The sequence below is a fragment of the Rhinoraja longicauda genome, chromosome 4, assembly GCF_053455715.1.
Source record: "Rhinoraja longicauda isolate Sanriku21f chromosome 4, sRhiLon1.1, whole genome shotgun sequence".
Taxonomy (NCBI): domain Eukaryota; kingdom Metazoa; phylum Chordata; class Chondrichthyes; order Rajiformes; family Arhynchobatidae; genus Rhinoraja; species Rhinoraja longicauda.
This window is the reverse complement of record NC_135956.1, coordinates 10,780,811-10,806,901: the sequence shown is the minus strand read 5'-3', so window position 1 is coordinate 10,806,901 and position 26,091 is coordinate 10,780,811. Positions and strand designations below refer to the sequence as shown.

The 26,091-nt window shown below is 47.2% G+C and overlaps 1 protein-coding gene across 1 annotated transcript in view; it reads left to right on the top strand.

Moving 5' to 3' along the window:
- The window catches only part of LOC144592993 (neural-cadherin), a 151,491-nt gene that overhangs the window by 97,992 nt on the left and 27,408 nt on the right, over positions 1-26,091 (top strand). Inside the window, exons 14-21 of the mRNA XM_078398408.1 lie at positions 5,656-5,905; positions 7,869-7,996; positions 11,435-11,621; positions 12,442-12,585; positions 13,749-14,032; positions 17,230-18,847; positions 21,958-22,051; positions 23,142-23,326. Coding sequence (XP_078254534.1) covers positions 5,656-5,905; positions 7,869-7,996; positions 11,435-11,621; positions 12,442-12,585; positions 13,749-14,032; positions 17,230-18,847; positions 21,958-22,051; positions 23,142-23,326 — 2,890 coding nt within the window. The remainder of the gene's footprint in view (positions 1-5,655; positions 5,906-7,868; positions 7,997-11,434; positions 11,622-12,441; positions 12,586-13,748; positions 14,033-17,229; positions 18,848-21,957; positions 22,052-23,141; positions 23,327-26,091) is intronic.

Genomic DNA, 26,091 nt, shown 5'->3' with positions numbered 1-26,091 from the left:
GTTTGGAAATAAAATTCATGAAGTATATTAAATCCACGCAGTCAAGTAATGTAGCGCAGTGGGAAAACAAAACAATTTAAAAAAAAATCTAATGTATAAATTCGAACAGCACCCCACAGCTATAAAAAAAAAGCAGATGAGTACTTCAATCATTAAACCATATAAATAAACTATCATATTCCCCGAATAAGTAGAAGAGGGGCAGCCTAACGAGAAAAAAACCTGCAGGTTCATGCCCAAACATAAGAGCAAGAATGAAAAGCTATTTAAAATCCCAAGTGATAACCCTGATTGGAGTGCCATTTGCATTAATGCATTTTCAATTTTTTGTTTCTGCTGTATCCTTCATTTGGAGTGATGTTGATGTCTGACAACAAACTGACAGCCTGTTTTACATTTCTCCTGATGTTCATTTCCTTTAATCTCAACGGGGGGGGGGGGGGGGGGGGGGGGGGGGGTGGGTGTTATTTCCAGTTTGTACCTCCTCACGCAGTCAGTACTGGGTTTGGGAGTTATTTACCTAAATACCAGTGAAACCTACCAGTGTACATAACAAGTTCTGACAGGACTGAAGCCTTCTCATGCAATTATTGAATGAATTCATATATTGGGAATTTCTCCTCTTGGTAAGAAACTCTTTGTTCTTTTGTTGGAGTTGGTGCCTAGAAATTCAATGATATAACTTACTAGACCAAGTGGACCCGTTGGGCCCAAAACTCTACTGCATTGGTGCAGCACCCACTCCTCCCCCCATTCCCCTTCCCCTCCCCCCTCCTCCCCCCCTCCATCCACCCTTCCCCTCCCCCCCACTCCATCCCCCTCAACCTCTCTTATCCACCCTTTCTCTCCCTCTCCCCCCTCCACCCCCCTCCCTCCCCCTCTCTTCCTCTATTCCAAGAGGATAGATTTAAGCTTTAAAATGTGAATAACTTTAAAAATATAACACCGATTTCAATGAAACTTCTTCCATTAGCACCAAAGGGACGATGGTGAGTAAGGTGGGCCTAGAAGTGTCGCACTATCGTGCACTGTTTTGGCTGTAGTTCAGGAGCAAACAAACAAACAAACGAGAGTTTTAGTACATAGATTTCATGTTTAGTTTAGTTTAGTTTAGTTTAGAAATACAGCGCACCTTTTTGGGATTAGTGCCCAGAAATTCAATTATATAACTTATTCAGTGTTTAGTTTAGTTTAGAGATACAACGCTGTAACAGGCCCTTTGGCCCACCGAGTCCACGCCAACCAGTGATCCTCATACACGAGCACTATCCTGCACACTAGCCTCAATTTATAATCTTTACCAAAGCCAGTTAACCTACAAACCTGTACATCTATTGGTAGAATGTGGGAGGAAAACTCATGCGGTCACAGGAAGAATGTTGAAACTCCGTACAGACACGCACCTGAGTCAGGATCGAATTCTGGGTCTCTGGCGCTGTGAGGCAGCAACTCTACTGCTGTGCCCAAGTTACACCTTCAGTTACGCAACTGAAAATCAGTGAATTTTACCACAGTGAATTTCTGGGTTATTTTGCATAATTCCAATTTTTTTTTTCCCTATCTTACACATTAAGACAGCAATTGAATGATTGAAAGACCTTAAGTTCATAAGTTGTAGGAATAGAATTAGGCCATTCGGCTCATCAAGTCTATTCCGCCATTCAATCACGGCTGATCTTTTTTTCCTTAACCCTATTCTCCTGCCTTCTTCCCATTACCCCTGACTTCATTACTAATTAAGAAGTTCTTGGATGCAGCTGATCTTTCCTCTGGACCCTGGTTGCCAATATCCTAGAGCTTTGGGAAATCAAGTTTCCTTGTTGACTTTGCTGGATGTTTTCATCGGGGAATACTCAATACTAAACATTTCCTCCTCCTCCTCATTAACTAAGTCAGGTAATGGAATATTTATGCCTCAAAAGATTTGATGGCATTATTTTCCGAATTACATCCTTTGAGGGTTCACCTTATACAAAGTGTATTTTACTAAATAGTAATTTGAAAGTTCGTTTTAAAATCACAATTGCAATATTTTCTTAATGATCTATTAATTATGCGAGCGAGCGCAGGCTCATTAATCTGCATAAAATTAGTTCTTAAACATCTAAAATATTCCTTGTCAAAACTAATGAGGCTCTTAGGGTGCATTGTGAGTCTAATTAGACAATATCATGGCTGCATTTTAAATGAGTCTTTCATGGCATATAGAAAGGTCAGAGTGCATGGTAGAAATTCCCAAAAGTGAAGGGGGGAATGAGGGAATAGTGAACAGAATATTTATTAACCCAATGCAAAATGATCATGTTACAATGCTTAGGCCTACGCGATCTCCCGGTCGCTAAACACTTTAACTCCCCCTCCCATTCCCACACAGTGACAACTCCAGCACCTAAAAAATTAGTACTACACACTGCCAAGTGGTACGAATACTGATTTCTCCAACTTCAAGTAACCCTTGCATCCCCTTTCTCTCCGTCCCTCCCACTTCCCAGTTCTCCGACTAGTTTCAGTCCTTCTGATTAATTCCACTGATTGTATGCATCCTAGTCACCCTCTCCTCGGTCAACAACGAACCATTCTACATTTCCTTGAACATCGTCTGCTTTGATCTGTCGTTTTCACACCTTGCCCCTCCATAGCTCGAGACTCCCTCTCCCCTGACTCTCAGTCTCGACCCGAAACGTCTCCCATTCCTTCTCTCCAGAGATGTCGCCTGTCCCCTCTGAGTTACTCCAACATTTTGTGTCTATCGTCGGTGTAAACCAGCATCTGCAGTTCCTTCCTACACATGTTAAAATGCGGGATAGGCTTTCAATATTTCCCATGTTTTTTTTGCAATGGCAGTAAATTTTCATTGTGAACATAATTGAAGCTGTCACAGTCGGGACTTTTTTGGGTCATCAAAGGTCTATTAGCCTAATTAAAATAAATGGGACCATACTTTTCCCTGATTTCCAGTTCTTTTGTGCTTCCCCCGAGGCACAAACTGGGTTGTCTGGCAGCTGAGTCCGCACTCACTGTTTGGCCCATCTTGTTGTTCTACAGTTGCAAGACGAGACAGTAAATGAGGAGGAATTTCTTCAGTCAGAGGGCGGTGAATCTGTGGAATTCTTTGCCACAGACGGCTGTGGAGGCCAAGTCAGTGGATATTTTTAAGGCAGAGACAGATAAATTCTTGATTAGTACGATGTGTCATGGGTTATGGGGAGAAAGCAGGAGAATGGTGTTAAGAGGGAGAGGCAGATCACCCAGTCTTGAAAGGCGGAGTAGACTTGATGGGCCGAATGGCCTAATCCTGCTCCTATCACATATGACCTTATGCCCCATCTGAAGCAGGATCTCGATCCGAAAGGTTACCTATTCCTTTTCTCCAGAGATGCTGCCTGACCCGCTGAGTTACCCCAGCCTTTTGTGCCTTATGCCCCATCTACACTTGTCCCACCTGCTTTTGGCCGAAAACCCTCTAAACCTGCCCAAATAGTTTATAAACATTGTGATTGTACCTGCTAAACATTGTGATAGTTTAGTTTAGTTTAGTTTAGTTGAGAGACACAGCGTGGAAACCGACCCTTCGGCCCACCAAGTCCACACCGACCAGCGACCCCCACACATTAACACTATCCTACACGCACTGGGGACAATTTTACATTTATACCAAGCCAATTAACCTACAAACCTGTACATCTTTGGTGTGTGGGAGGAAACTGGAGATCTCAGAGAAAACCCACGCAGGTCATGGGGAGAACATACAAACTCCGTACCGACTCCATACGAACCCGGGACTCAGGCGCTGTAAGGCAGCAACTCTACCGCGCCACCCTAGTTACCTGTATATTATGTTGTAAACTCGGCAGATTTTTTTTTGCCCCAGAGAACTGTAAGATGAGAAGACAAGAGCCACAGGATAACATAAGAAAGAGAAGCCGGTTGTTCCATCTTTCAACAAGATCTTGATCTACTTAACCATCCTTCCACTGGTGGGAGAGTCTGGGACCAGAGGTCATAGCCTCAGAACTAAAGGACGTGCTTTTAGCAAGGAGGTGGGGAGGAACTTCTTTAGTCAGAGGGTAGTTAAACTGTGCAACTCATTGCCACAGAGGGCTGTGGAGGCCAAGTCAGTGGATATTTTTAAAGCAGAGATTGACAAAGTCTTGATTAGAACGGGTGTCACGGGTTATGGGGAGAAGGCAGGAAAATGGGATTATGAGCGAGAAATAAAGCAGCCATGATTGAATGGGGGAGTAGACTCGATGGGCTGAATGGCCTAATTCCACTCCTATAACTTGGGAACGTGAAGATTGTGGCGGATCTGTACCTCAGCACAATTTGCCTGCACTAACCCCACACCTCGTCCTCTTATTATTAAGAAATCTTCATTATATTCAATGATTGAGTCTTCACTCTATTCTTGTACATTTTGATTAGCAAGGGTGGCAGGGGTTATGGGGAGAAGGCAGGAGAATGGAGTTGAGAGGGAGTGATAGATCAGCCATGATTGAATGGCGGAGTAGACTCGAATGGGCCGGATGGCCTACATCTGCTCCTATCACTTATGTACATAAACTTAGTTCCTAGCACCAATTAAAACTCAGAGAAAGCTATTCAAATTCCATCACAATATAAGACATACAGTCTGACCTCTCAAGGTCCGATCAGATGGTGAGAAATATAATATTCAACCTCTGCTTTTCAGTACTCTAAACTATTGATCTTAGTTGTCCACCATCTGCCTGTCAAGAAACCCCCTCGCCCCTTTCAACCTGTTACCTGCTAAGCCTTGTCCTCCCATCCAGCTTTCCTACCTCTCCTGAAATCAGTTTGAAGAAGGGTCCCGACCCCAAAACATCACCTATCCATGTTCTCCAGAGATGCTGCCTGATCCACTGAGTTACTATAGGCAATAGACAATAGACAATAGGTGCAGGAGTCAGCCATTCGGCCCTTCGAGCCTGTACGCACCGCCATTCAATGTGATCATGGCTGATCATTCTCAATCAGTACCCCGTTCCTGCCTTCTCCCCGTACCCCCCTGACTCCGCTATCCTTAAGAGCTCTATCTAGCTCTCTCTTGAATGCATTCAGAGAATTGGCCTCCACTGCCTTCAGAGGCAGAGAATTCCACAGATTCACAACTCTCTGACTGAAAAAGTTTTTCCTCATCTCCGTTCTAAATGGCCCACCCCTTATTCTTAAACTGTGGCCCCCGGTTCTGGACTCCCCCAACATTGGGAACATGTTTCCTGCCTCTAACGTGTCCAACCCCTTAATAATCTTATACGTTTCGATAAGATCCCCTCTCATCCTTCTAAATTCCAAGCCTAGTCGCTCCAGTCTTTCAACATACGACAGTCCCGCCATTCCGGGAATGAACCTAGTCACCTGGGTCTCTGGCGCTGTAAGGCAGCAACTCCACGGCTGCACCACCGTGCCGCCCTAACCTGCGCGTCTTTGGAATGCGGGGGGAAACCAGACCCCACTTTTTTTGTTGTCTTTGTTAGCCAGTATCTGCAGTTCCTTGTTTCTATATCCAACCTGAGACGTATGTTTAGTCTATGCAGAGTAAGGAAGGTAAGTCCTATTTTTCCTTTTGTAAACAGAGTTGATCGAGATGACAATGGGGGTTGAACGTTAACGCCTGACTTTTTGTCACTGTAGACCATCAAGGCTACATCTCCGCTTGGCGATCCCAGAGTCACTTACAATCTGGAAGAGGGACAAGTCCCCGAAACAAATATGCCTGTCCGATTCTACCTTAAACCCAACCGAGAAAACGGATCTGCCTCCATTTTAGTGGCAGAACCATTGGACTTTGAAGGGACCAAGTCTTATACACTTCGTGTCAGGGCTCAGAACGTGGCTGCAGTACCCTTAGCCTCATTCACCACCATCTACATCAATGTGACAGGTATGTTTCAGTTGTTCCGAGGTCAATCAACAGTTCAATGGTGCTTTATTTGTCACCCATGCAACTGCACTGTGACATTTTCTTAGCATATATTACACATGCGGGCTCGACGCCAATTTTGACGCTATTTTCCAAAGTCCCGAGTCCGGTCGGCCTGCACGCTCGATGTACTGGAGCTGTCAAAGCCGCCACAGCCAGACATAAAAACAGCTTTTTTCCATGAGCAGTAGTTCTACTCAATAACCAAAAGTCTGTAGCCTCCTTTTGCTCTGGTATTTTATTTCATTCACATGTTTAAACTATAATGTTTTATTCTTAATGTTTTAATGATTTATGTTTTATTCTTAATTGTTTACTGGATGTCGTATTGTTACTTGCGAGCGGAGCACCAAGGCACATTCCTTGCATGTGTACATACTTGGCTAATAACATTTATTCAATTCAATTCAATTCAATTCAATTCAATTCAATTCAATTCACTTCAATTCAATTAATTCATTTCAGTTCCCGCCAAGCGAGCCCCTCTCCTCTCCTCGCCCGGCCATCTTTGTGTCCCACAGCCGACCTTGAAGGCGCTGGATGCGTTACCCCGGTTCACCCTCCCACCGGCCCTTGCTCCTCGCGCCCGACGTCTCCAGCTCCCTCCCGGTTACGCTGGCCGCCCGCCCAGCCTTCAGGCATGTTCCCGGTCCCACTAGGGACCGCGGCGGGCGAGCCCGGCCTATCGGGCAGGTCCTCCAACTATAGATGGGGCCTCCGGGAACAAAGGGGGGCCCGGCCTGGAGGGGGCGCCAAAAACAAAGGGGGGACTGACTGCAGGGGGAAGGCTGATGGGAGAGCTGTTAACAGGCAACTGAACCACTCTATCAACAACTCAGAGCGGTCCTGAACTAACATCCACCTCATTGCAGATCCTTGGACTATCCGTAATTGGACTTTACCTTTCACTAAATATTACTCCCTTTATCCTGCATCTAAACACTGTGGACGGATTGATTGTAATCATGTCCAGTCTTTCCACTGACTGGATAGCACGCAACAAAAGCTTTTCATTGTATTCACTGGATATGGGGAGAAGGCAGGAATGGGTTACTGATTGTGGATGATCAGCCATGGTCTCTGGTGAGACCACATCTGGAGTATTGTGTGCAGTTTTGGTCTCCCAATTTGAGGAAGGACATCCTTGCTATTGAGGCAGTGCAGCGTTGGTTCACGAGGTAAATCCCCGGGATGGCAGGACTGTCTTATGAGGAAAGATTGGAAAGACTGGGCTTGTATTCACTGGAATTTAGAAGGATGAGAGGGGATCTTATAGAAACGTATAAAGTTATAAAAGGACTGGACAAGCTAGATGCAGGAAAAATGGTCCCAATGTTGGGGGAGTCCAGAACCAGGGGCCACAGTCTAAGAATAAAGGGGAGACTATTTAAAACTGAAATGAGAAAAAACCTTTTCACCCAGAGTTGTGAATTTGTGGAATTCTCTGCCACAGAAGGCAGTGGAGGCCAATTCACTGGATGAATTTAAAAGAGAGTTAGATAGAGCTCTAGGGGCTAGCGGAATCAAGGGATATGGGGAGAAGGCAGGCACGGGTTACTGATTGTGGGTGATCAGCAATGATCACAATGAATGGTGGTGCTGGCTCGAAGGGGCGAATGGCCTCCTCTTGCACCTATTTTCTATGTTTCTGTGTTTACTGTCTTTGCACCTGCCCCGACTACCTCCTCTACAGGTCGTTCCAAACACCCACCATTGTGTGAGTGGAAAAAGTTGCCCTTCGGGTTCCAGTTAAAATTTGGGAATGTAGAAACGATGAACTGAAGTGTGTGGCCTCCAAATGCACCTATTTTCTAAATTTCTTTGTTTCTATGTTACCTTGGTACATGTGAGAATGAACTAAACTGAGACCAGTGATGTGCAACAAAGCACCTCAGATTCATTGGTATCATTGATCATTTTCCAGATGTGAACGACAACGTCCCTTTCTTCACCTCGTCTACGTATGAGGCCACAGTGCCCGAGGGTGCGGCAGTGGGCATGTCGGTCGTGCAGGTCTCAGCGACTGACCTGGACTCTGGTCGACATGGAAAGGTGAGTGATTGTTCGGTGTGCGTCTCCAAGTATTGCTTTGTAAGGTTGGAGTATTTCAAATGTGAACACAGCAGGGCGGCACGGTGGCGCAGCGGTAGAGTTGCTGCCTCACAGCGCCGGAGACCCGGGTTCCATCCTGACTACGGGTGCTGCTGTACGGAGTTTGTACCTTCTCCCCGTGACCTGCGTGGGTTCTCTCCGGGCGCAGGGATCGCTGGTCGGCGCGGATTTGACGGGCCGAAGGGCCTGTTTCCGTGCTGTTTCTCTAAAGTCCAAACTCAATCGATTTTATATTGCAGAGTTTATTTTACATGTTGGTGTAATTGTAGCCATTTTGCTCCATTTTACTTGGTGTCATTTTCTGGAATTGACAGAGAAATCAGAACCCACGCTTTGGCAGTAATTAGGTTGATACAGCATGTATCTTCATCTCCAGATTGAGGCTGTGCATTCAGACCAGAAAGTGAAAATGTCCTTTTCTTGGTGACAGAACGATATGGGTGTACTGGAGTTTCCCCAGCAAAAAAATTATGAAAAACAAAAAGGGTCACAATTTCCTCCTATCTATACACCAGATTGAGGTATTAGCATAGTTCGGGGCTGCACGGTGGCGCAACGGTAGAGTTGCTACCTCACGGCGCCAGAGACCCGGGTTCCAGCCTGACTACGGGTGCTGCCTGTACGGAGTTTGCACGTTCTCCCCATGACCGCGTGGGTTTTTCTCCGGGTGCTCCGGTTTCCTCCCAAGCTACAAAGACGTACAAGTTTGTAGGTTGACACAAAAAGCTGGAGTAACTCAGCGGGACAGGCAGCATCTCTGGAGAGAAGGAATGGGTGACGTTTTGGGTCGAGACCCTTCTTCAGACTGGTTAGGGATAAGGGAAACGAGAGATAGAGACGATGATGTGGAGAGATAAAGAACAATGAATGAAAGGTATGTAAACAAGTAACGGGGTTAATTATACGTTAATTGGCTGCTGTAAAATGTAAGGTGTGTGGGATAGTGCTGGTGGAGGGGGTAATTGCTGTATCTTCCACGCTGTATCTCTAAAGTCAAAAATCTTTTAAAAAGTCATAAATGGGCGGCACGGTGGCGCAGCGGTAGAGCTGCTGCCTTACAGCGAATGCAGCGCCGGAGACTCGGGTTCGATCCTGACTACGGGCGCCGTCTGTACGGAGTTTGTACGTTCCCCCCCTGACCTGCGTGGGTTTTCTCCGAGATCTTCGGTTTCCTCCCACACTCCAAAGACGTACAGGTATGTAGGTTAATTGACTGGGTAAATGTAAAAATTGTCCCTAGTGTGTGTAGGATAGTGTTAGTGTGCGGGGATCGCTGGGCGGCACGGACTCAGTGGGCCGAAGGGCCTGTTTCCGTGCTGTATCTCTAAATCTAAAATCTAAAAAAAAATCATAAATGGTAGGAATTTTTAAACTGGTAGAATATCTGATTTTATGAACATTGACTTCTCTAACTTCAAATAGCCCTTGCTTTCCCTCTCTCTCCATCCCCTCTGCCTTCACAGTTCTCCCACCAGTCCTACTGTCTCCGACTACATTCTATCTCTGTCCCGCCCCCTCCCCTCCCCTGACCTGAAGAAGTGTCTTGGCCCAAAAGGTCACCCACTCCTTCTCCCCAGAGATGCTGCCTGTCCCACTGAGTTACTCTAGCATTTTGTGTCTACCTTCGATTAAACCAGCATCTGCAGTTCTTTCCTACACAGAGTATCTCATTTGTTAGACTGTTGTTGGTTTTGATCCCACTCAGTTTTCCAGTTGGCTTCGAGAGAGTCGCAGAAGCTTCTGAATGAGGCAGACGGAGGTCCATTAGCCAAAGTGAAAGGAGATGCAAAGAGGTTTGCTAACTGTCAACTTTGCTGTACCCCTTGCAAAACTAATAGTAAAACTCGGTTTACTGCGAATAAACCCTTTGCTCAGGCTTGCGCTGTTGGCAGCACTAGTTCTGCTGGGAGGGATATTTGAGGCTGGCATATTAAGAGGGGGTAGAGTCCTAGAGCTTTAGAGTCATAGTCATAGAGTGATACAGTGTGGAAACAGGCCCTACAGCCCCTACAGCCCAACTTGCCCACACCGGCCAACATGTCCCAGCTACACTAGTCCCACCTGCCCCCATTTGGCCCATATCTCTACAAACCTGTTCTAACCATGTACCCGTCTAACTGTTTCTCAAACGTTGGGATAGTCCCAGCCTCAACTACCACCTCTGACAGCTACCACCCTTTGTGTAAAAAAGTTAACCCTCAGATTCCTATTAAGGGCGGCACGGTAGCGCAGCGGTAGAGTTGCTGCTTTACAGCGAATGCAGCGCCGGAGACTCAGGTTCGATCCTGACTACGGGTGCTGCACTGTAAGGAGTTTGTACGTTCTCCCCGTGACCTGCGTGGGTTTTCTCCGAGATCTTCGGTTTCCTCCCACACTCCAAAGACGTACAGGTATGTAGGTTAATTGGCTGGGTAAATGTAAAAATTGTCTCTAGTGGGTGTAGGATAGTGTTAATGTACGGGGATCGCTGGGCGGCACGGATTTGGAGGGCCGAAAAGGCCTGTTTCCGGCTGTATGTGTATGGTATGGTAAATCTTTTCCCCTTCACCTTAAACCTATGGTCCTCGATTCACCTACTCTGGGCAAGAGACTGTGTGCATCTGCCCGATCTATTCCTCTCATGGTTTTATACAGGGGAGGGGATGGGGGGAAGGTTGAACTGACCAGCTACAAGGTTGGGCTGACCGGCAGATGGCCCATGGACCTCACCACAAAACGGCATTTGGATCACTACATCTGAACTGAGCGTGTGAACCCTACATATGAACAAGACAATGTGGATGGGACATGTTGGCTGGTGTGGGCAAGTTGGGCCGAAGGGCCTGTTTCCACGCTGTATCACTCTATGACTCTATGATAGAACTAGTGTATGGGTGATCTTGGTCGGCTCGGACTCAGAAGGCTGTGGAGGCAAAGTCAGTGGATATATTTAAGGCAGAGACAGATAGATTCTTGATTAGTATGGGTGTCAGGGGTTATGGGGAGAAGGCAGGAGAATGGGGTTCAGAGAGAGATATAGATCAGCCATGATTGAATGGCAGAGTGGACTTGATGGGCCGAATGGCCTAATTCTACTATCTCTTATGATCTCTTATGTTAGATAGAGCTCTTGGGGATAGTGGAATCAAGGGATATGGGGAGAAGGCAGGCACGGGTTACTGATTGTGGATGATCAGCTTTGATCACAATGAATGGCGGTGCTGGCTCAAAGGGCTAAATGGCCTCCTCCTGCACCTATGTTTCTATGTTTATGTTTCTATGATCCTATGACTCGGTGGGCCGAAGGGCTTGTTTCCGCGCTGTATCTCCAAAGTCTAAACAATTGGACAGGTCTGTGTCAAAGTTGTCTCACTTGCTTTACCTTCCCTCCGATCCCAGGTGAATTACGCGATCGTGAAGGACAACAGTGGCGATTACCATTACTTCAGCATTGACTTTGAAACGGGGGTGATATTCACACAGATGTCCTTTGACAGGGAGGTGAAAGGGTCCTACCTGATAGAGGTCCAGTCTCAGGACAACTCTGAGTCTGCAAGGCCCGGCAAGCAAGGACAGCCCAATACAGGTACACACCTCAAAGCCAGCAACTCTTAACATATGATGAGCGTTTGTCGGCACTGGGCCTCTACTCACCGAAGTTTTTAAAAGGATGAGAGGGGATCTCATAGAAACCTACCGAATAATGAAAGGCCTGGATAGAGTGGATGTGGAGATAATTTTTCCACTAGTGGGATAGTCTAGGACCAGAGGCCATAGCCTCAGAATTAAAGGACGTTCCTTTAGGAAGATGAGGAGGAATTTCTTTAGTCAGAGGGTGGTGAATCTGTGGAATTCATTGCCACAGAAAGCTGTGTGAGGGCCAAGTCAATGGATATTTTAAGGGCAGAGTTTCTTAATATGGGTGTCAGAGGTTACGGGGAGAAGGCAGGAGAATGGGATTGACAGGGAAAGATTGATCAGCTATAATTGAATGGCGGAGTAGACTTAATGGGCTGAATGGCCAAATTCTGCTCTTAGAATTTATGAACATGAGGTGGCAGAATCGATGCCTGCATTCTCCATTAGTCTTTGGGGCGGCACGGTGGTACAGCGGTAGAGTTGCTGCCTCACAGCGCCAGGGACCCGGGTTCCTTCCTGACCACGGGTGCCGTCTGTACGGAGTTTGTATGTTCTCCCCGTGACCGCGTTGGTTTTCCCCGGGTTCTCCAGTTTCCTCCCACACTCCAAAGACGTGCAGGTTTGTGGGCTAATTGGTTGGGTGTATAATTGTAAATTGTGCCTAGTGTCAGTGTGCGGGGATGGCCGGTCGGCACGGACTCGGTGGGCTGAAGGGCCTGTTTCTGCGCTGTATCTCTAAACTAAACAGAACTTCTATCTGTTCACAGACATGGCTTATGTGCGGATCTTTGTGAGTGATGTGAATGACAATGCACCAGTCTTCCCACAGCAGACCTACACGATCAGTGTGGACGAGGACAAAGACATTGGGTTTGTGGTTATCACCGTGTCTGCTAACGATGGAGACGAAGGTGTGTCTCTATCAATCTTCCTCCTATCCCTCCCAACTTTTGACGAGCAGGTGACGGCACTGGGCCTGTACTGGCTGGGATTTAGAAGGATGAGGGGGGACCTTATTGAAACGTACAGAATAGTCAAAGGCCTGGATAGAGTGGATGTGGAGAGGATGTTTCCACACGTGGGAGAGTCCAGGACTAGAGGTCACGGCCTCAGAATTACATTTTAGGAAGGAGATGAGGAGGAATTTCTTTAGTCAGAGGGTGGTGAATCTGTGGAATTCTTTGCCACAGAAGGCTTTGGAGGCAAAGTCAGTGGATATATTTAAGGCAGAGATAAGATAGATTCTTGATTAGTACGGGTGTCAGGGGTTATGGGGAGAAGGCAGGAGAATGGGGTTAGGAGGGAGAGATAGATCAGCCATGATTGAATGGTGGAGTAGACTTGATGGGCCGAATAGCATCATTCTCCTCCTGTCACTGATGTTCTAATGATTCCTTCACACAAACCCAGTCCAGGCACTCCCCGACCTACGTAATAGGTGACTTAAATAAACCCATGGCAACGTAAATAATTCTTTAAGCCCACTGCTTTATTTCTGAGTCACTCGTCTCGGTAGCAGTACATCGCTGCCATCACATGCAAGCCAGTCAGCTGTTCTCATGGATGCTCCACCCGTGGTCTCCACGCCGGAGCTCCCCCAATGTCTCCGCGTCGGAGCTCCCCCCCATGGTCTCAGCACGGAGCTCCTCCATGATCTCCACGTCGGAGCTCCCCCCACGGTCTCCACATCAGAGCTCCCCCATGGTCTCCATTTCAGAGCTCCCCCCGTGGTCTCAGCACGGAGCTTCCCCATGGTCTCCATGTCAGAAGTCCCCCCATGGTCTCAGAACGGAGCACCCCCATGGTCTCCATGACAGAGCTCCACCGTGGTCTCCCGACTTACGGAACATCTGACATATGCAAGGCTGCACGGAACATGACCCTTACCTACGTCCGGGAGCACCTGTAGTTACACTTGAACTCCAGAGTTGCTGCCTCTCAATCCCGTTCTCCTGCCTTTGATCTCCTCTTGGAAACCAGGGTATATTACATGGAAAATCGTAATGAAAATAATCTGAAATAAAAATGTAAAGATGTATGTGAAGGATGCAATTCAATCTCTCCCTCATGACAGGTGCAAATGCCAAACTGAGGTATCAGATTGCATCGGGAAATGTTAAAGGCATGTTCGATGTGGAGCCAGAGGTTGGGACGATCTTTATAGCTCAGCGGCTAAACTATGAAGAAGACCAACATTATGAACTGCGGCTTGTGGCATCCGATGGCAAATGGGAAAACCAAACTCTGGTGACTGTCAACGTCATCAACCAGAATGATGAGGCACCAGTCTTCACGCAGAATGAGTATCACAGCAGCATCTTGGAAGAGCTACAGGACTTGCCAGTGTTCGTCCTACAGGTGTGTGACCTATATAGAGTCAAACAGGCCCTTCAGCCCAACTTGCCTACACCGACCAACATGTTCCATCTATACTAATCCCACCTGCCTGCGTTTGGCCCTTATCCTTCCAAACCTGTCCTATCCTTGTACCTGTCCAACTGTTTCTTAAATATTGCGATAGTCCCAGCCTCAACTACCTCCTCTGGCAGATCGACCTCTCAGATTCCTGTTACATCTTTTCCCCTTCTCCTAAAATCTATGTCCACTGATCCCCGATTCACCTACTCTGGGCAATAAACTACACGATCTATTCCTCTCATGATTTTATGCACCTCAATAAGATAACCCCTTATACTCCTGCGCTCCAAGCAATAGAGTCCCAGCCTACTCAACCTCTCTCTATAGAGGGTGGGTTTTCTCTGGGGTCTCCAATTTCCTCCCACACTCCAAAGATGTGCAGGTTTTGTAGGTTCATTGGCCTCGGTAAAAATTGTAAATTGTCGCTAGTGTGTAAGAGTATTTGTGTACAGGGATCGCTGGTCGGCACGGACTCGATGGGCCGAAGGGCCTGTTTCCATGCTGTATCTCTAAACTAATTGTGTTGTTTATCATATCATATCATATCATATACATACAGCCGGAAACAGGCCTTTTCGGCCCTCCAAGTCCGTGCCGCCCAGCAATCCCCGTACATTAACACTATCCTACACCCACTAGGGACAATTTTTACATTTACCCAGCCAATTAACCTACATACCTTAGTTCAGAGATGCAGCGTGGAAACATGCCCTTTGGCCCACCGAGTCCGTGACAATTTACCAAGCCAATTAGCATATAAACCTGCATGTCTTTGGAATGTGGGAGCAAACTAGAGCACCCAGAGAAAACCCAGGCGGTTACGGGGAGAACGTATAAACTCCGTACAGACAGAACCCATGGTCAGGATCGAACCCGGGATGTTTGCCATTTTGTTGAATTTACACGGGTTCCCATTGGTTTTCAATCAATAATTAAGTTGAATAATGGAAGTATGTTAGTACAGCTTCAAACTATACTCTGTTCATGCAATTATATATGGTGTTATATTTATTAATTTGTTCTAAAGAGTTAATGCCAATTCTAAGCTTGGATTCCTCAGAATGCATATTGGAGTTTTAAATAATTAACTATCTCATCTAATGTCTCCAATGAAGACATGCATGCCTTAGTATTGTCCAAGTGGCTTCGAGACGATATATTTAAAATCAAATTACTGTGCATTCTTTCAAGCATTCTGAAATCTGAGTATTTCACTTAGCAGACATAAGAAACTGCACATTACTGGTTTACACAAAAGGACACAAAATTCTCCACATATTAGTAGTCATAGAGTCTACAGCGTGGAAACAGTCCCATCTACCTGTGTTTGGCCCATGTCCCTCTAAACCTGTCCTATCCGTATACCTGTCCAAATGTTTCTAAAACATTGCGATAGTACCAACTACCTCCTCCAGCAGTTCGTTCCATACACCCACCACACTTTGTGTAAAAAAAGTTACCCCTCAGGTTCTTATTAAATCTTTTCCCCTTCACCTTAAACCTATGTCCTCTGGTTCTCGATTCCCCTACCCTGGGCAAGAGACTCCGTGCGTCTACCAGATCTATTCCTCTCATGATTGTACACACCTCTGTAACATCACCCCTCATCCTGCTGCGCTCCAAGGAATAGAGTCCTAATCTGCTCAACCACTCCCATTAGCTCAGGCCCTCGAGTCCTGGAAACATCCTCGTGAATCTTCTCTGCACTCTTTCTTTTGTTTAGTTTAGTTTAGAGATACAGCGCGGAAACAGGCCCTTTGGCCCACTGAGACTGCGCGGGGCAGCGATCCCCAATGTTAACAGTATCCTACCCGTACCAATCAAGAATCTATCTATCTGTCTTAAAAATATCCATTGACCTGGCCTCCACAGCTGTCTGTTGCAATGAATTCCACAGATTCACTACCCTCTGATCTAAAAAATTCCTCCTGATCTCCTTCCTAAACGAACGTCCTTTAATTCTGAGGCTGTGACTTCTGGTCCTAGACTCTTCCACTAGTGGAAACATGAAATGTGTTAAGAGTAACCTAGTTTATTTGTATTCAGGATGATGTTAGTCTATTCTGATCCCAGTCAATGATTAGGAAAGTAATTCGTTTTGAAACCAAGTAGAGATCGAGGTAACATCAAAGATAGAAAGGGGATGAGGAGAAATGTCTTTAGCCAGAGTGTGGTGAATCTGTGGAATTCATTGTCACAGACGGTTGCGGAGGCCAAGTCTTTGGATGTCTTTAAAACAGAGATTGATTTGTAGGTTAATCGGCTTTGGTAAAAATTGTAAATTATCCCTAGCGTGTAGGATAGAACTAGTTTAGTTTATTGTCACGTGTAGGAAGTACAGTCATGGTCATAGAGTGATACAGTGTGGAAACAGGCCCTTCGGCCCAACTAGCCCACACCGGTCAACATATCCCAGCTACACTAGTCCCACCTGCCTGCGTTTGGTCCATATCCCTCCAAACCTGTCCTATCCATGTACCTGTCCAACTGTTTCTTAAACACTGGGATAGTCCCAGCCTCAACTACCTCCTCTGGCAGCTTGTTCCATACACTCACAAGTTTCACAAGTTATAGGAGTAGAATTAGGCCATTCGGCACATCGAGTCTACTCTGCCATTCAATCATGGCTGATCTCTGCCTCCTAATCCCATTTTCCTGCCTTCACCACCCTTTGTGTGAAAATGTTACCCATCAGATTCCTACATTACTATATCCTGTTCCTAGTGAAAATATTTTTTTCACCATTATCAAAATGGAATGGATAAGCTTCTTCAAATGGATTTTAGTTTACTTTAGAGATACAGCGCGGAAACAGGCCCTTCGACCACCGAGTCCGCTCCGACCAACGATCCCCACACATTAACACTATTCCACGCACACTAGGGACAATTTACACATACACCAAGCAAATCAACCTGCAAACCTGAATGAATTTGGAGCGTGGGAGGAAACCAGAGACCTCGGAGAAAACCCACGCGGGTCACGGGGAGAACGTACAAACTCCGTACAGACAGCGCCCGTAGTTGGGATCGGACCCGGGTCTCCGGCGCTGCAATCGCGGTAAGGCAGCAACTCTACCTCTGCGCCAACCATAACCGCCCCAACACAGCTTTTTTTTCTCGCCCCATCTTCTTCAGGTTTCAGCGACGGACCCGGACCAAGAGGCGGATCAGAGCGCCTTGCGATACTCCCTGCACGGACAAGGGGCGAACAGCGAGTTCGCCATCGACGAGCTCACCGGCAGGATCTACACGAGGAAGAGTTTGGACCGCGAGGAGCGATCCGTGTGGCGCTTCTTGGTCCTCGCCACCGACGAAGGCGGCGACGGCCTCACGGGTTTCTCCGACGTGATCGTCGAGGTGCGGGATGTGAACGACAACAGGCCCTCCTTCCTGTGCGCGGCGGAAGGCTGCTTCGTGGGACACGTTCCGGAAAATTCCCCGGCGGACACTTCCGTCATGGAGATGGCGGCGACGGATCTGGATGACCCCAAGACCGGGGGGAACGCCGTCCTGACGTACAGAATAATCCAGAACGTTCGCAACAGAATCAATCTCAACTTGTTTTCCATCAACGCGCTGACCGGCACGGTCTACACCGTGTTGGGTTCTCTGGACCGAGAGAAAGAAGACACGTACCTGGTGGTGGTGGAAGCTCTAGATGGAGGCGGGTTGGCGGGAACAGGGACGGCCACCATTTTGGTCACCGACGTGAACGACCACGCCCCGGTTTTCACCCAGGACCTCTTCGCGGCAAAGATCTCGGAAAACACCCGGGTGAACACCGACGTCCTTGTCCTGTCGGCGACGGACGGGGACGAGGGGGACAATGCCCGGGTGACCTTCAGCATCGTGGGCGGCGACGACGAACACAAATTTCTCATCGAGACCGATCAAGTCGAGAAGCACGGCGTCATCAGGTTGAAGAAAGGGCTCAACTACGAGAAATCTAACGAGAGGAGGTTCAACTTAACTGTCAAAGTAGAAGACCCGGACTTCTTCAGCGTGGCCACGTGCGTCATTGATGTTGAGGACTACAACGACCATCCACCGGTGTTCCGCCCGCAGCTTTACGAAGCTGAGCCGCTGCTGGAAGATGTCTTCGTTGGGACGAGAGTTGTCCGGGTAACGGCCTCGGACGAGGATTCTGCCCAGAACGGCCAGTTCTCGTACACGTTCGCCAACGATTCGGACGCGCTGGGGCAGTTCGCCGTGGACGGAGACGGCTGGGTTACGGTGGCCGGTGGTCTGGATCACGAGTCAACGTCGCAATACCAGCTGGTGGTGCTGGCCATCGACCGGGGAACCCCGGCTCTCACTGGGAGCGCCACCGTCCTTTTAGTCGTGCACGACGTCAACGACAATGGACCGGAGTTTGAGGTGGCGTACGCCCCGATTGTTTGGGAGAATGTGCCCCCGCCCCAGGCTGTGCGGTTGAACGAGTCCTCGGCCCTGATTTACGCCCGGGACAAGGACAGCCCGATGAACGGCGCCCCCTTCTCCTTCACGCTCTTGGCCCACCGCGGCAGTTCCACCGGCTTCGCGTTGAAGGATCACGGCAACGGCACCGCGGGGCTGACGGCGCTCCGCGTGTTCGACAGGGAAGACCAAAAGGTCTTCTACCTGCCGGTCAAGATCAGTGACAGCGGGTCCCCACCAATGAGTTCCACAAGCACCTTAACCATCACCATTGGAGACGTCAACGATCACCCCCACTCAGCTGGCTGCATGGAATTTCAGGTCTACAGTTACAATGGTATGGTGTTCTCCACTGGTAATCTGCACTCTGTACCTTCCCCAATGCTCTACCTGGTGCACTTGAGTTTGACGTGACCTAGTCACATAGATACATAAACAGGGGTGTAATGCTGAGGCTCTATAAGGCGCTGGTCAGGCCTCATTTGGAATATTGTGAGCAGTTTTTGGCACCATATCAGAGAAAGGATGTGCTGGCTCTGGAGAGGGTCCAGAGGAGAATGATTCCAGGAATGAGTGGGTTAACGTATGATGAGCGTTTGACAGCACTGGGCCTGTACTCGCTGGAGTTTAGAAGGACGAGGGGGGACCTCATTGAAACATACAGAATAATGGAAGACTTGGATGGAGTGGGTGTGGAGAGGATGTTTCCACTAGTGGGAGAGTCTAGGACCAGAGGTCACAGCCTCAGAGTTAAAGGACATTCCTTCAGGAAAGAGATGAGGAGGAATTTCTTGTCAGAGGGTGGTGAATCCGTGGAATTCTTTGCCACAGAAGGCTGTGGAGGCCGTCAATGGATATTTTTAAGGCAGAGATAGATAGACTTGTTTAGTACGGGTGGCAGGGGTTATGGGGGGGGGGGGGGGAAGGCAGGAGAATGGGGTTAGGAGGGAGAGATGGATCAGCCATGATTGAATGGTGGAATAGACATGATGGGCTGAATTGCTTAATTCTGCTCCTATCACATGAATTATAACTCTCCCATGTCTCCAAGGACTGTTAGAAATGTAAATAAAACATTAAAAATTAACAAAGTAAACAATTAACTCTTTCAGGATGGAGGCACGCACCCCAAAATACCATGCGCTACACACAATGCTCTCATCATTCTTTTAGATTAGTTTAGTTTCGTTTATTGTCACGTGTACCGAGGTACAGTGAAAAGATTCTGTTGTGTGCTATCCAGTCAGCGGAAAGACAATACATGATTACAATCGAGCCATTCACAGTGTACAGACACCTGATAAGGGAATAACTTTTGGTGTGATATAGGAGTAGAGGTTTAAGAGTGTGGAGCAATTGTAATATGTGATTGTAGATCTGCTTCTGTGGCTAGCACCCAAACAGTTTTGCCTGGGTTGGGCGCCATCTTGGAAGCAGTGGGTGCCAGACCATCAGTTGCCGGAAGGTTGGTGGAGGACGGCACGGTGGCGCAGCGGTAGAGTTGCTGCCTTACAGCGTCAGAGGCGCGAGATCGATCCCAACTACGGGTGCCTGTACGGAGTTTGTACGTTCTACCCGTGACCCGCGTGGGTTTTCGCTAAGATCGGTTTCCTCCCACACTCCAAAGACACCCAGGTTTGTAGATTGATTGGCTTGGTATGAATTTAAATTGTCTCCAATGTGTGTAGGATAGCGTTAGTGTGCGGGGATAGCTAATCGTTGCGGACTTGGCGGGCAGAAGGGCCTGTTTCCGTGCTGTATCTCTAAACTAAACTAAACTAAAGCTGTACAATGTTTGCCGATGTTAGACATTAATGATGCACATTACAATTGATCAATGAACACTGCTGTATTGAAGATAGACACAAAATGCTGGTGTAACTCAGCGGGGCAGGCAGCATCTCTGGATAGCAGCAATGGGCGACATTTTGGGTTGAGACCTTTCTCCAGACTGAGAGTCGGGGGAAATGGAGACACAGAGATAAGGAAATGTAAAGCGTGAAAACGAGACATCAAAGGGGGTGAAGGTCAAGGAAAATGTAGAATAGATCATTGCTAGCTAGGAGAAGGTAACAACACAGCAAACAGGGAGAAAATGTAACTGGGGACAGTCAGACTGGTCGTAGAACTGGGAAGGAGGAGGGATGGATGCAACTGCAGGAGATACAACACTTCCACCCCCTTTAATGTCTCGTTTTCACACCTTACGCTTCATTATCTCTGTATCTCCCTCTCCTCTGACTCTCAGTCTGAAGAAGGGTCTCGATCCGTGAGGTTAATAGATAAATGCTAAAAAGGTGGCGCCTCATTTGTTTTCACTGTGAGCTATTTTCCTTCACTAACCACCCCATCCCCTCCCCTCATGGCATTACCCCTCTGATTCTACCACTCCCCTACGGGCGGCACGGTGGCACAGCGGTAGAGTTGCTGCCTCACAGCGCCAGAGACCCGGGTTCAATCCCGGCTACGGGTGCTGTCTGTACGGAGTTTGTACGTTCTCCCCGTGACCTGCGTGGGTTTTTTTCTGGGATCTCTGGTTTCCTCCCACACTCCAAAGAGGTACAGGTTTGTAGGTTAATCAGCTTTGGTAAAAACTGTAAATGTTCCCTAGAATGTTGGACAGTGCTAGTGTACAGGGATCGTTAGTCGGCACAGACTCGCTAGGCCAAAGGACATGTTTCCACACTGTATCTCTAAACTATTTATGGTCAGTTTAGTTTAGAGATGCAGAGTGGAAACATGCCCTTCGGCCCACCGAGTCCTTGACAATTTACCAAGCCAATTAGCCTATAAACCTGCAAGTCTTTGGAGTGTGGGAGGAAACCAGAGTACCCGGAGAAAACCCACGCGGTCACGGGGAGAACGTACAAACTCCGTACAGACTGTACCCGCAGTCATGATCATGACCGTGTTTTTAGCCATTTTGTTGAATTTACACTTGGGTTCCCATTGGTTTTCAATCAATAATTAAGTTGAATAATGGAAGTATGTTTGTACAGCCTCAAACTATACTCTGTTCATGAAATTATGTCTGGAGTTACATTTATTAATTCACTCTAAAGAGTTAATGTGAATTCTAATCTTGGATTCCTCAGAATGCATATGGGAATTTTAAATAATTAACTATCTCATCTAATGTCTCCAATGAAGACATGCATGCCTGAGTATTGTCTGAGTGGCTTCCAGACGGTATATTTAAAATCAAATTGCTGTGCATTCTTTCAAGCATTCTGAAATCTGAGTATTTCTCCACTTAGCAGAAAGCTCTGTACCTCCCTCTCCCCTGACTCTCAGTTTGAAGAAGGGTCTCGATCCAAAACGTCACCCATCCCTTCTCTCCAGAGATGCTGCCTGTCCCGCTGAGTTACTTCGGCATTTTATGTCTACGGTTTAAACCAGCATCTGCTGTTCCTTCCTACACACTGTGATGTGTTGCTTTCATTTTAGGTCGACTTGCTACGACCGAGTTGGGGAAGGTACGAGCCCCGGATCTGGATGACTGGGATGATAAAAAGTACAGGTTTATCGGAACACCTCCAAGGTAAGGCAGTCTAGCGTATGTCGGAGAGCAGAAGGGAACATGCTGCTAGAAAGAAAATGCATTGCAAGATCCGTTAACACAGAAATCCGTTATGTTATCTTATCGAAACGTATAAGATTATTAAGGGGTTGGACACGTTAGAGGCAGGAAACATGTTCCCAATGTTGGGGGAGTCCAGAACAAGGGGCCACAGTTTAAGAATAAGGGGTAGGCCATTTAGAACTGAGATGAGGAAAAACTTTTTCAGTCAGAGAGTTGTGAATCTGTGGAATTCTCTGCCTCAGAAGGCAATGGAGGCCAATTCTCTGAATGCATTCAAGAGAGAGCTAGATAGAGCTCTTAAGGATAGCGGAGTCAGGGGGTATGGGGAGAAGGCAGGAACGGGGTACTGATTGAGAATGATCAGCCATGATCACATTGAATGGCGGTGCTGGCTCGAAGGGCCGAATGGCCTCCTCCTGCACCTATTGTCTATTGTCTATTGTTATCTGTGTGTGCTGATAGTTTGCAGTGTGACTTCACACTGTTGATATGGGAATGTGTCACTGATACATTTATGCCCTCTTTTGATCTTTCAAATATATCTTAGCTCACCTTATCTTTAGACTGCCGTGCAACATCCTGACGGAGGTCACTGTGCTCCAGGCTGCTTTGAAGCCTTTTCCAATTCAGCGGTGCCTTACAGCATCGGAGACACGGGTTCGATCCTGTCTACGGGTGCTGTCTGTACGGAGTTTGTACGTTCTCCCCGTGACCCGCGTGGGTTTTCCCCGGGAGCTCCGGTTTCCTCCCACTCTCCAATGACGTACAAGTTTGTGGGCTAATTGGCTTCGGTAAAAATTGTAAATTGTCTCCAGTGTCCAGAATTGTGTTTGCGGACAGGATTATCGCTGGTCAGCGCGGACTCTGTGGGCCGAACGGCCTGTTCCCGCTCTGTATTTCTAATGTTTGACATGTCTCCAAGGACCCTAACCAGCTTCTACCGTTGCTCCGTAGATTGGGTTCCATCATAACGCCAAGGGTTATGAAGCAGAATGCATGGTGCTCAATTCTTTTTTATTAATTACTCGATTATGCACGTTTGTTTCAGATATTTTGCCCTCAATGAAGATTCTGGTGTCCTGAGTATTATTGAAGGCACGCCCTCTGGAGTTTATGGCTTTGAGGTCAGAGTTGCAGATGGCATTTGGCCCGATGTCATTTCAACAGTGAAGGTAGTTGTCAAAGATCTGGAGGAAGGTGCCGTATATACAGCTGGTTCCCTCAGACTGAATGGTGAGCATTTAACCATTTACTTATCACAAAGATGTTTATGGAACGTTAACATAATTTTCTACACGTTTCTTAACAACGTGAAAATACTGCAGACTTTAGGCTTTGGAGATATGGCGTAGAAACATAGAAACATAGAAACATAGAAAATAGGTGCAGGAGTAGGCCATTCGGCCCTTCGAGCCTGCACCGCCATTCAATATGATCATGGCTGATCATCCAGCTCAGTAGCCTGTACCTGCCTTCTCTCCATACCCCCTGATCCCTTTAGCAAAAAGGGCCACATCTAAATCCCTCTTAAATATAGCCAATGAACTGGCCTCAACTACCTTCTGTGGCAGAGAATTCCACATACTCACCACTCTCTGTGTGAAGAAATGTTTTCTCATCTCGGTCCTAAAAGACTTCCCCCTTATCCTTAAGCTGTGACCCCTGGTTCTGGACTCCCCCAACATCGGGAACAATCTTCCCGCATCTAGCCTCTCCAACCCCTTAAGAATTTTATATGTTTCTATAAGATCCCCCCTCAGTCTTCTAAATTCCAGCGAGTACAAGCCCAGTCTATCCAGTCTTTCCTCATATGCAAGTCCCGCCATCCCAGGGATTAATCTGGTGAACCTTCTCTGTACTCCCTCTAAGGCAAGAACGTCTTTCCTCAGGTTAGGAGACCAAAACTGTACACAATACTCCAGGTGCGGTCTCACCAAGGCCCTGTACAACTGCAGCAGAACCTCCCTGCTCCTAAACTCAAATCCTCTTGCTATGAATGCCAACATAACAGGCCCTTCAGCCCACCGAGTCCATGCTGACCAGCAGTCACCCCCCCTCCATGCACCAACACTATCCTACACACTAGCGAATTTTTTTACAGAAGCCAGTTAACCTAGAAACCTGTACATATTTGGAGCATTTTGTGTTTTAGTCGAGATTCCAGCATCTTTGGGAAGAATGGCTTGTATACACTGGAATTTAGAAGGATGAGAGGAGATCTTATCGAAACGTATAAGATTATTAAGGGGTTGGACACGTTAGAGGCAGGAAACATGTTCCCAATGTTGGAGGAGTCCAGAACAAGGGGCCACAGTTTAAGAATAAAGGGTAGGCCATTTAGAACTGAGATGAGGAATTTTTTTTTCAGTCAGAGAGTTGTGAATCTGTGGAATTCTCTGCCTCAGAAGGCAGTGGAGGCCAATTCTCTGAATGCTTTCAAGAGAGAGCTAGATAGAGCTCTTAAGGATAGCGGAGTCAGGGGGTATGGGGAGAAGGCAGGAACGGGGTACTGATTGAGAATGATCAGCCATGATCACATTGAATGGCAGTGCTGGCTCAAAGGGCCGAATGGCCTACTCCCGCACCTATTGTCTATTGTCTTTCTGCTGACTGGATAGCACGCAACAAAAGCTTTTCACTGTACCTCAGTACTAGAGACAATAAACTAAACTGAACTGAAAATTGAACTGTGCAGAGTTTGCATGGAGTCATGGAGTGATACAGTGTGGAGACCTCCTCCTGCACCTATTGTCTATTGTCTATTGTCTAAACAGGAGCACCCGGAGAAAACCCACGTGGTCACAGGGAGAACGTACAAACTCCGTACAGAATGTACCTCAGTGCACGTGACAATAATAAACTTAAATTCAACATGGGCTGAAGGCACTGCATCTGTGCTGCATGGCTGAAAATTTGAAGATTTTAAGTTTTAATTTGAATGAATTTTTTTAAAAAATCATGGTAGCTATTACAATCCAGGCCATGCCATTTTTAAACATCATAATCAGCTAAATGTCACAATTGCCAATCTATGTTAGACTAGTTCATTCATTAGTGCGGCACGGTGGCGCAGCGGTAGAGTTGCTGCCTCACAGCACCAGAGGCTCTGGTTCGATCCTGACTACGGGTGCTGTCTGTTCTGAGTTTGTACTTTCTCCCTGTGACCTTGTGGGGTTTCTCCGTGTGCTCTGGTTTCCTCCCACACTCCAAAAGCGTATGGGTTTGTAGGTTAATTGGCTTAGGTAAAAGAAAAGAAAATTGTAAATTGTGCCTAGTGTGTAGGATAGTGCTAGTGTACCAGGTTAAGTTTAGTTTAGAGATAAAGAGCAGAAACAGGCCCTTCTGCCCACCGAGTTCGCACCAACCAGCAATCCCCACACATTAACACTATCCTACACACACTATGGACAATTTACATTTATACCATGTACACAAACACAAGCCAATTAACCTACAAACCTGCACGTCTTTGGATTGTGGGAGAAAATCGAAGATCTCGGAGAAAACCCACGCGGTCACGGGGAGAACGTACAAACTCCGTACAGACAGCACCTGTAATCAGGATCGAACCCGGGTCTCTGGCGCTGCAAGCGCTGTAAGGCAGCAACTCTACCGCTGTGCCACCATGTTCACTGGTCGGCGCAGACTCGTAAATCTTCTCTGCACTCTTTTCAGCTTAATGACATCCGTCCTCTGGCAGGGTGGCCAAAACTGAACACAATACTCCCAATGCAACCTGATCCTCAAGAAATACAAAAGACAATGTTGTCAAGCTGGAAAGGGTACAGCGAAGATTTATGAGGACGTTGCCAGGACTAGACGGTCTGAGCTATCGGGAGAGGTTGAGAAGGCTGGGTCTCTATTCCTTGGCATGCAGGAGGATGAGGATGAGGGGTGAGGGGAGGATGCAGGAGGATGAGAGGTGTACAAAATCACGAGAGGAATAGATCGGATAGATGCACAAAATCTCTTGCCCAGAGTAGGTGAATCAAGGACCA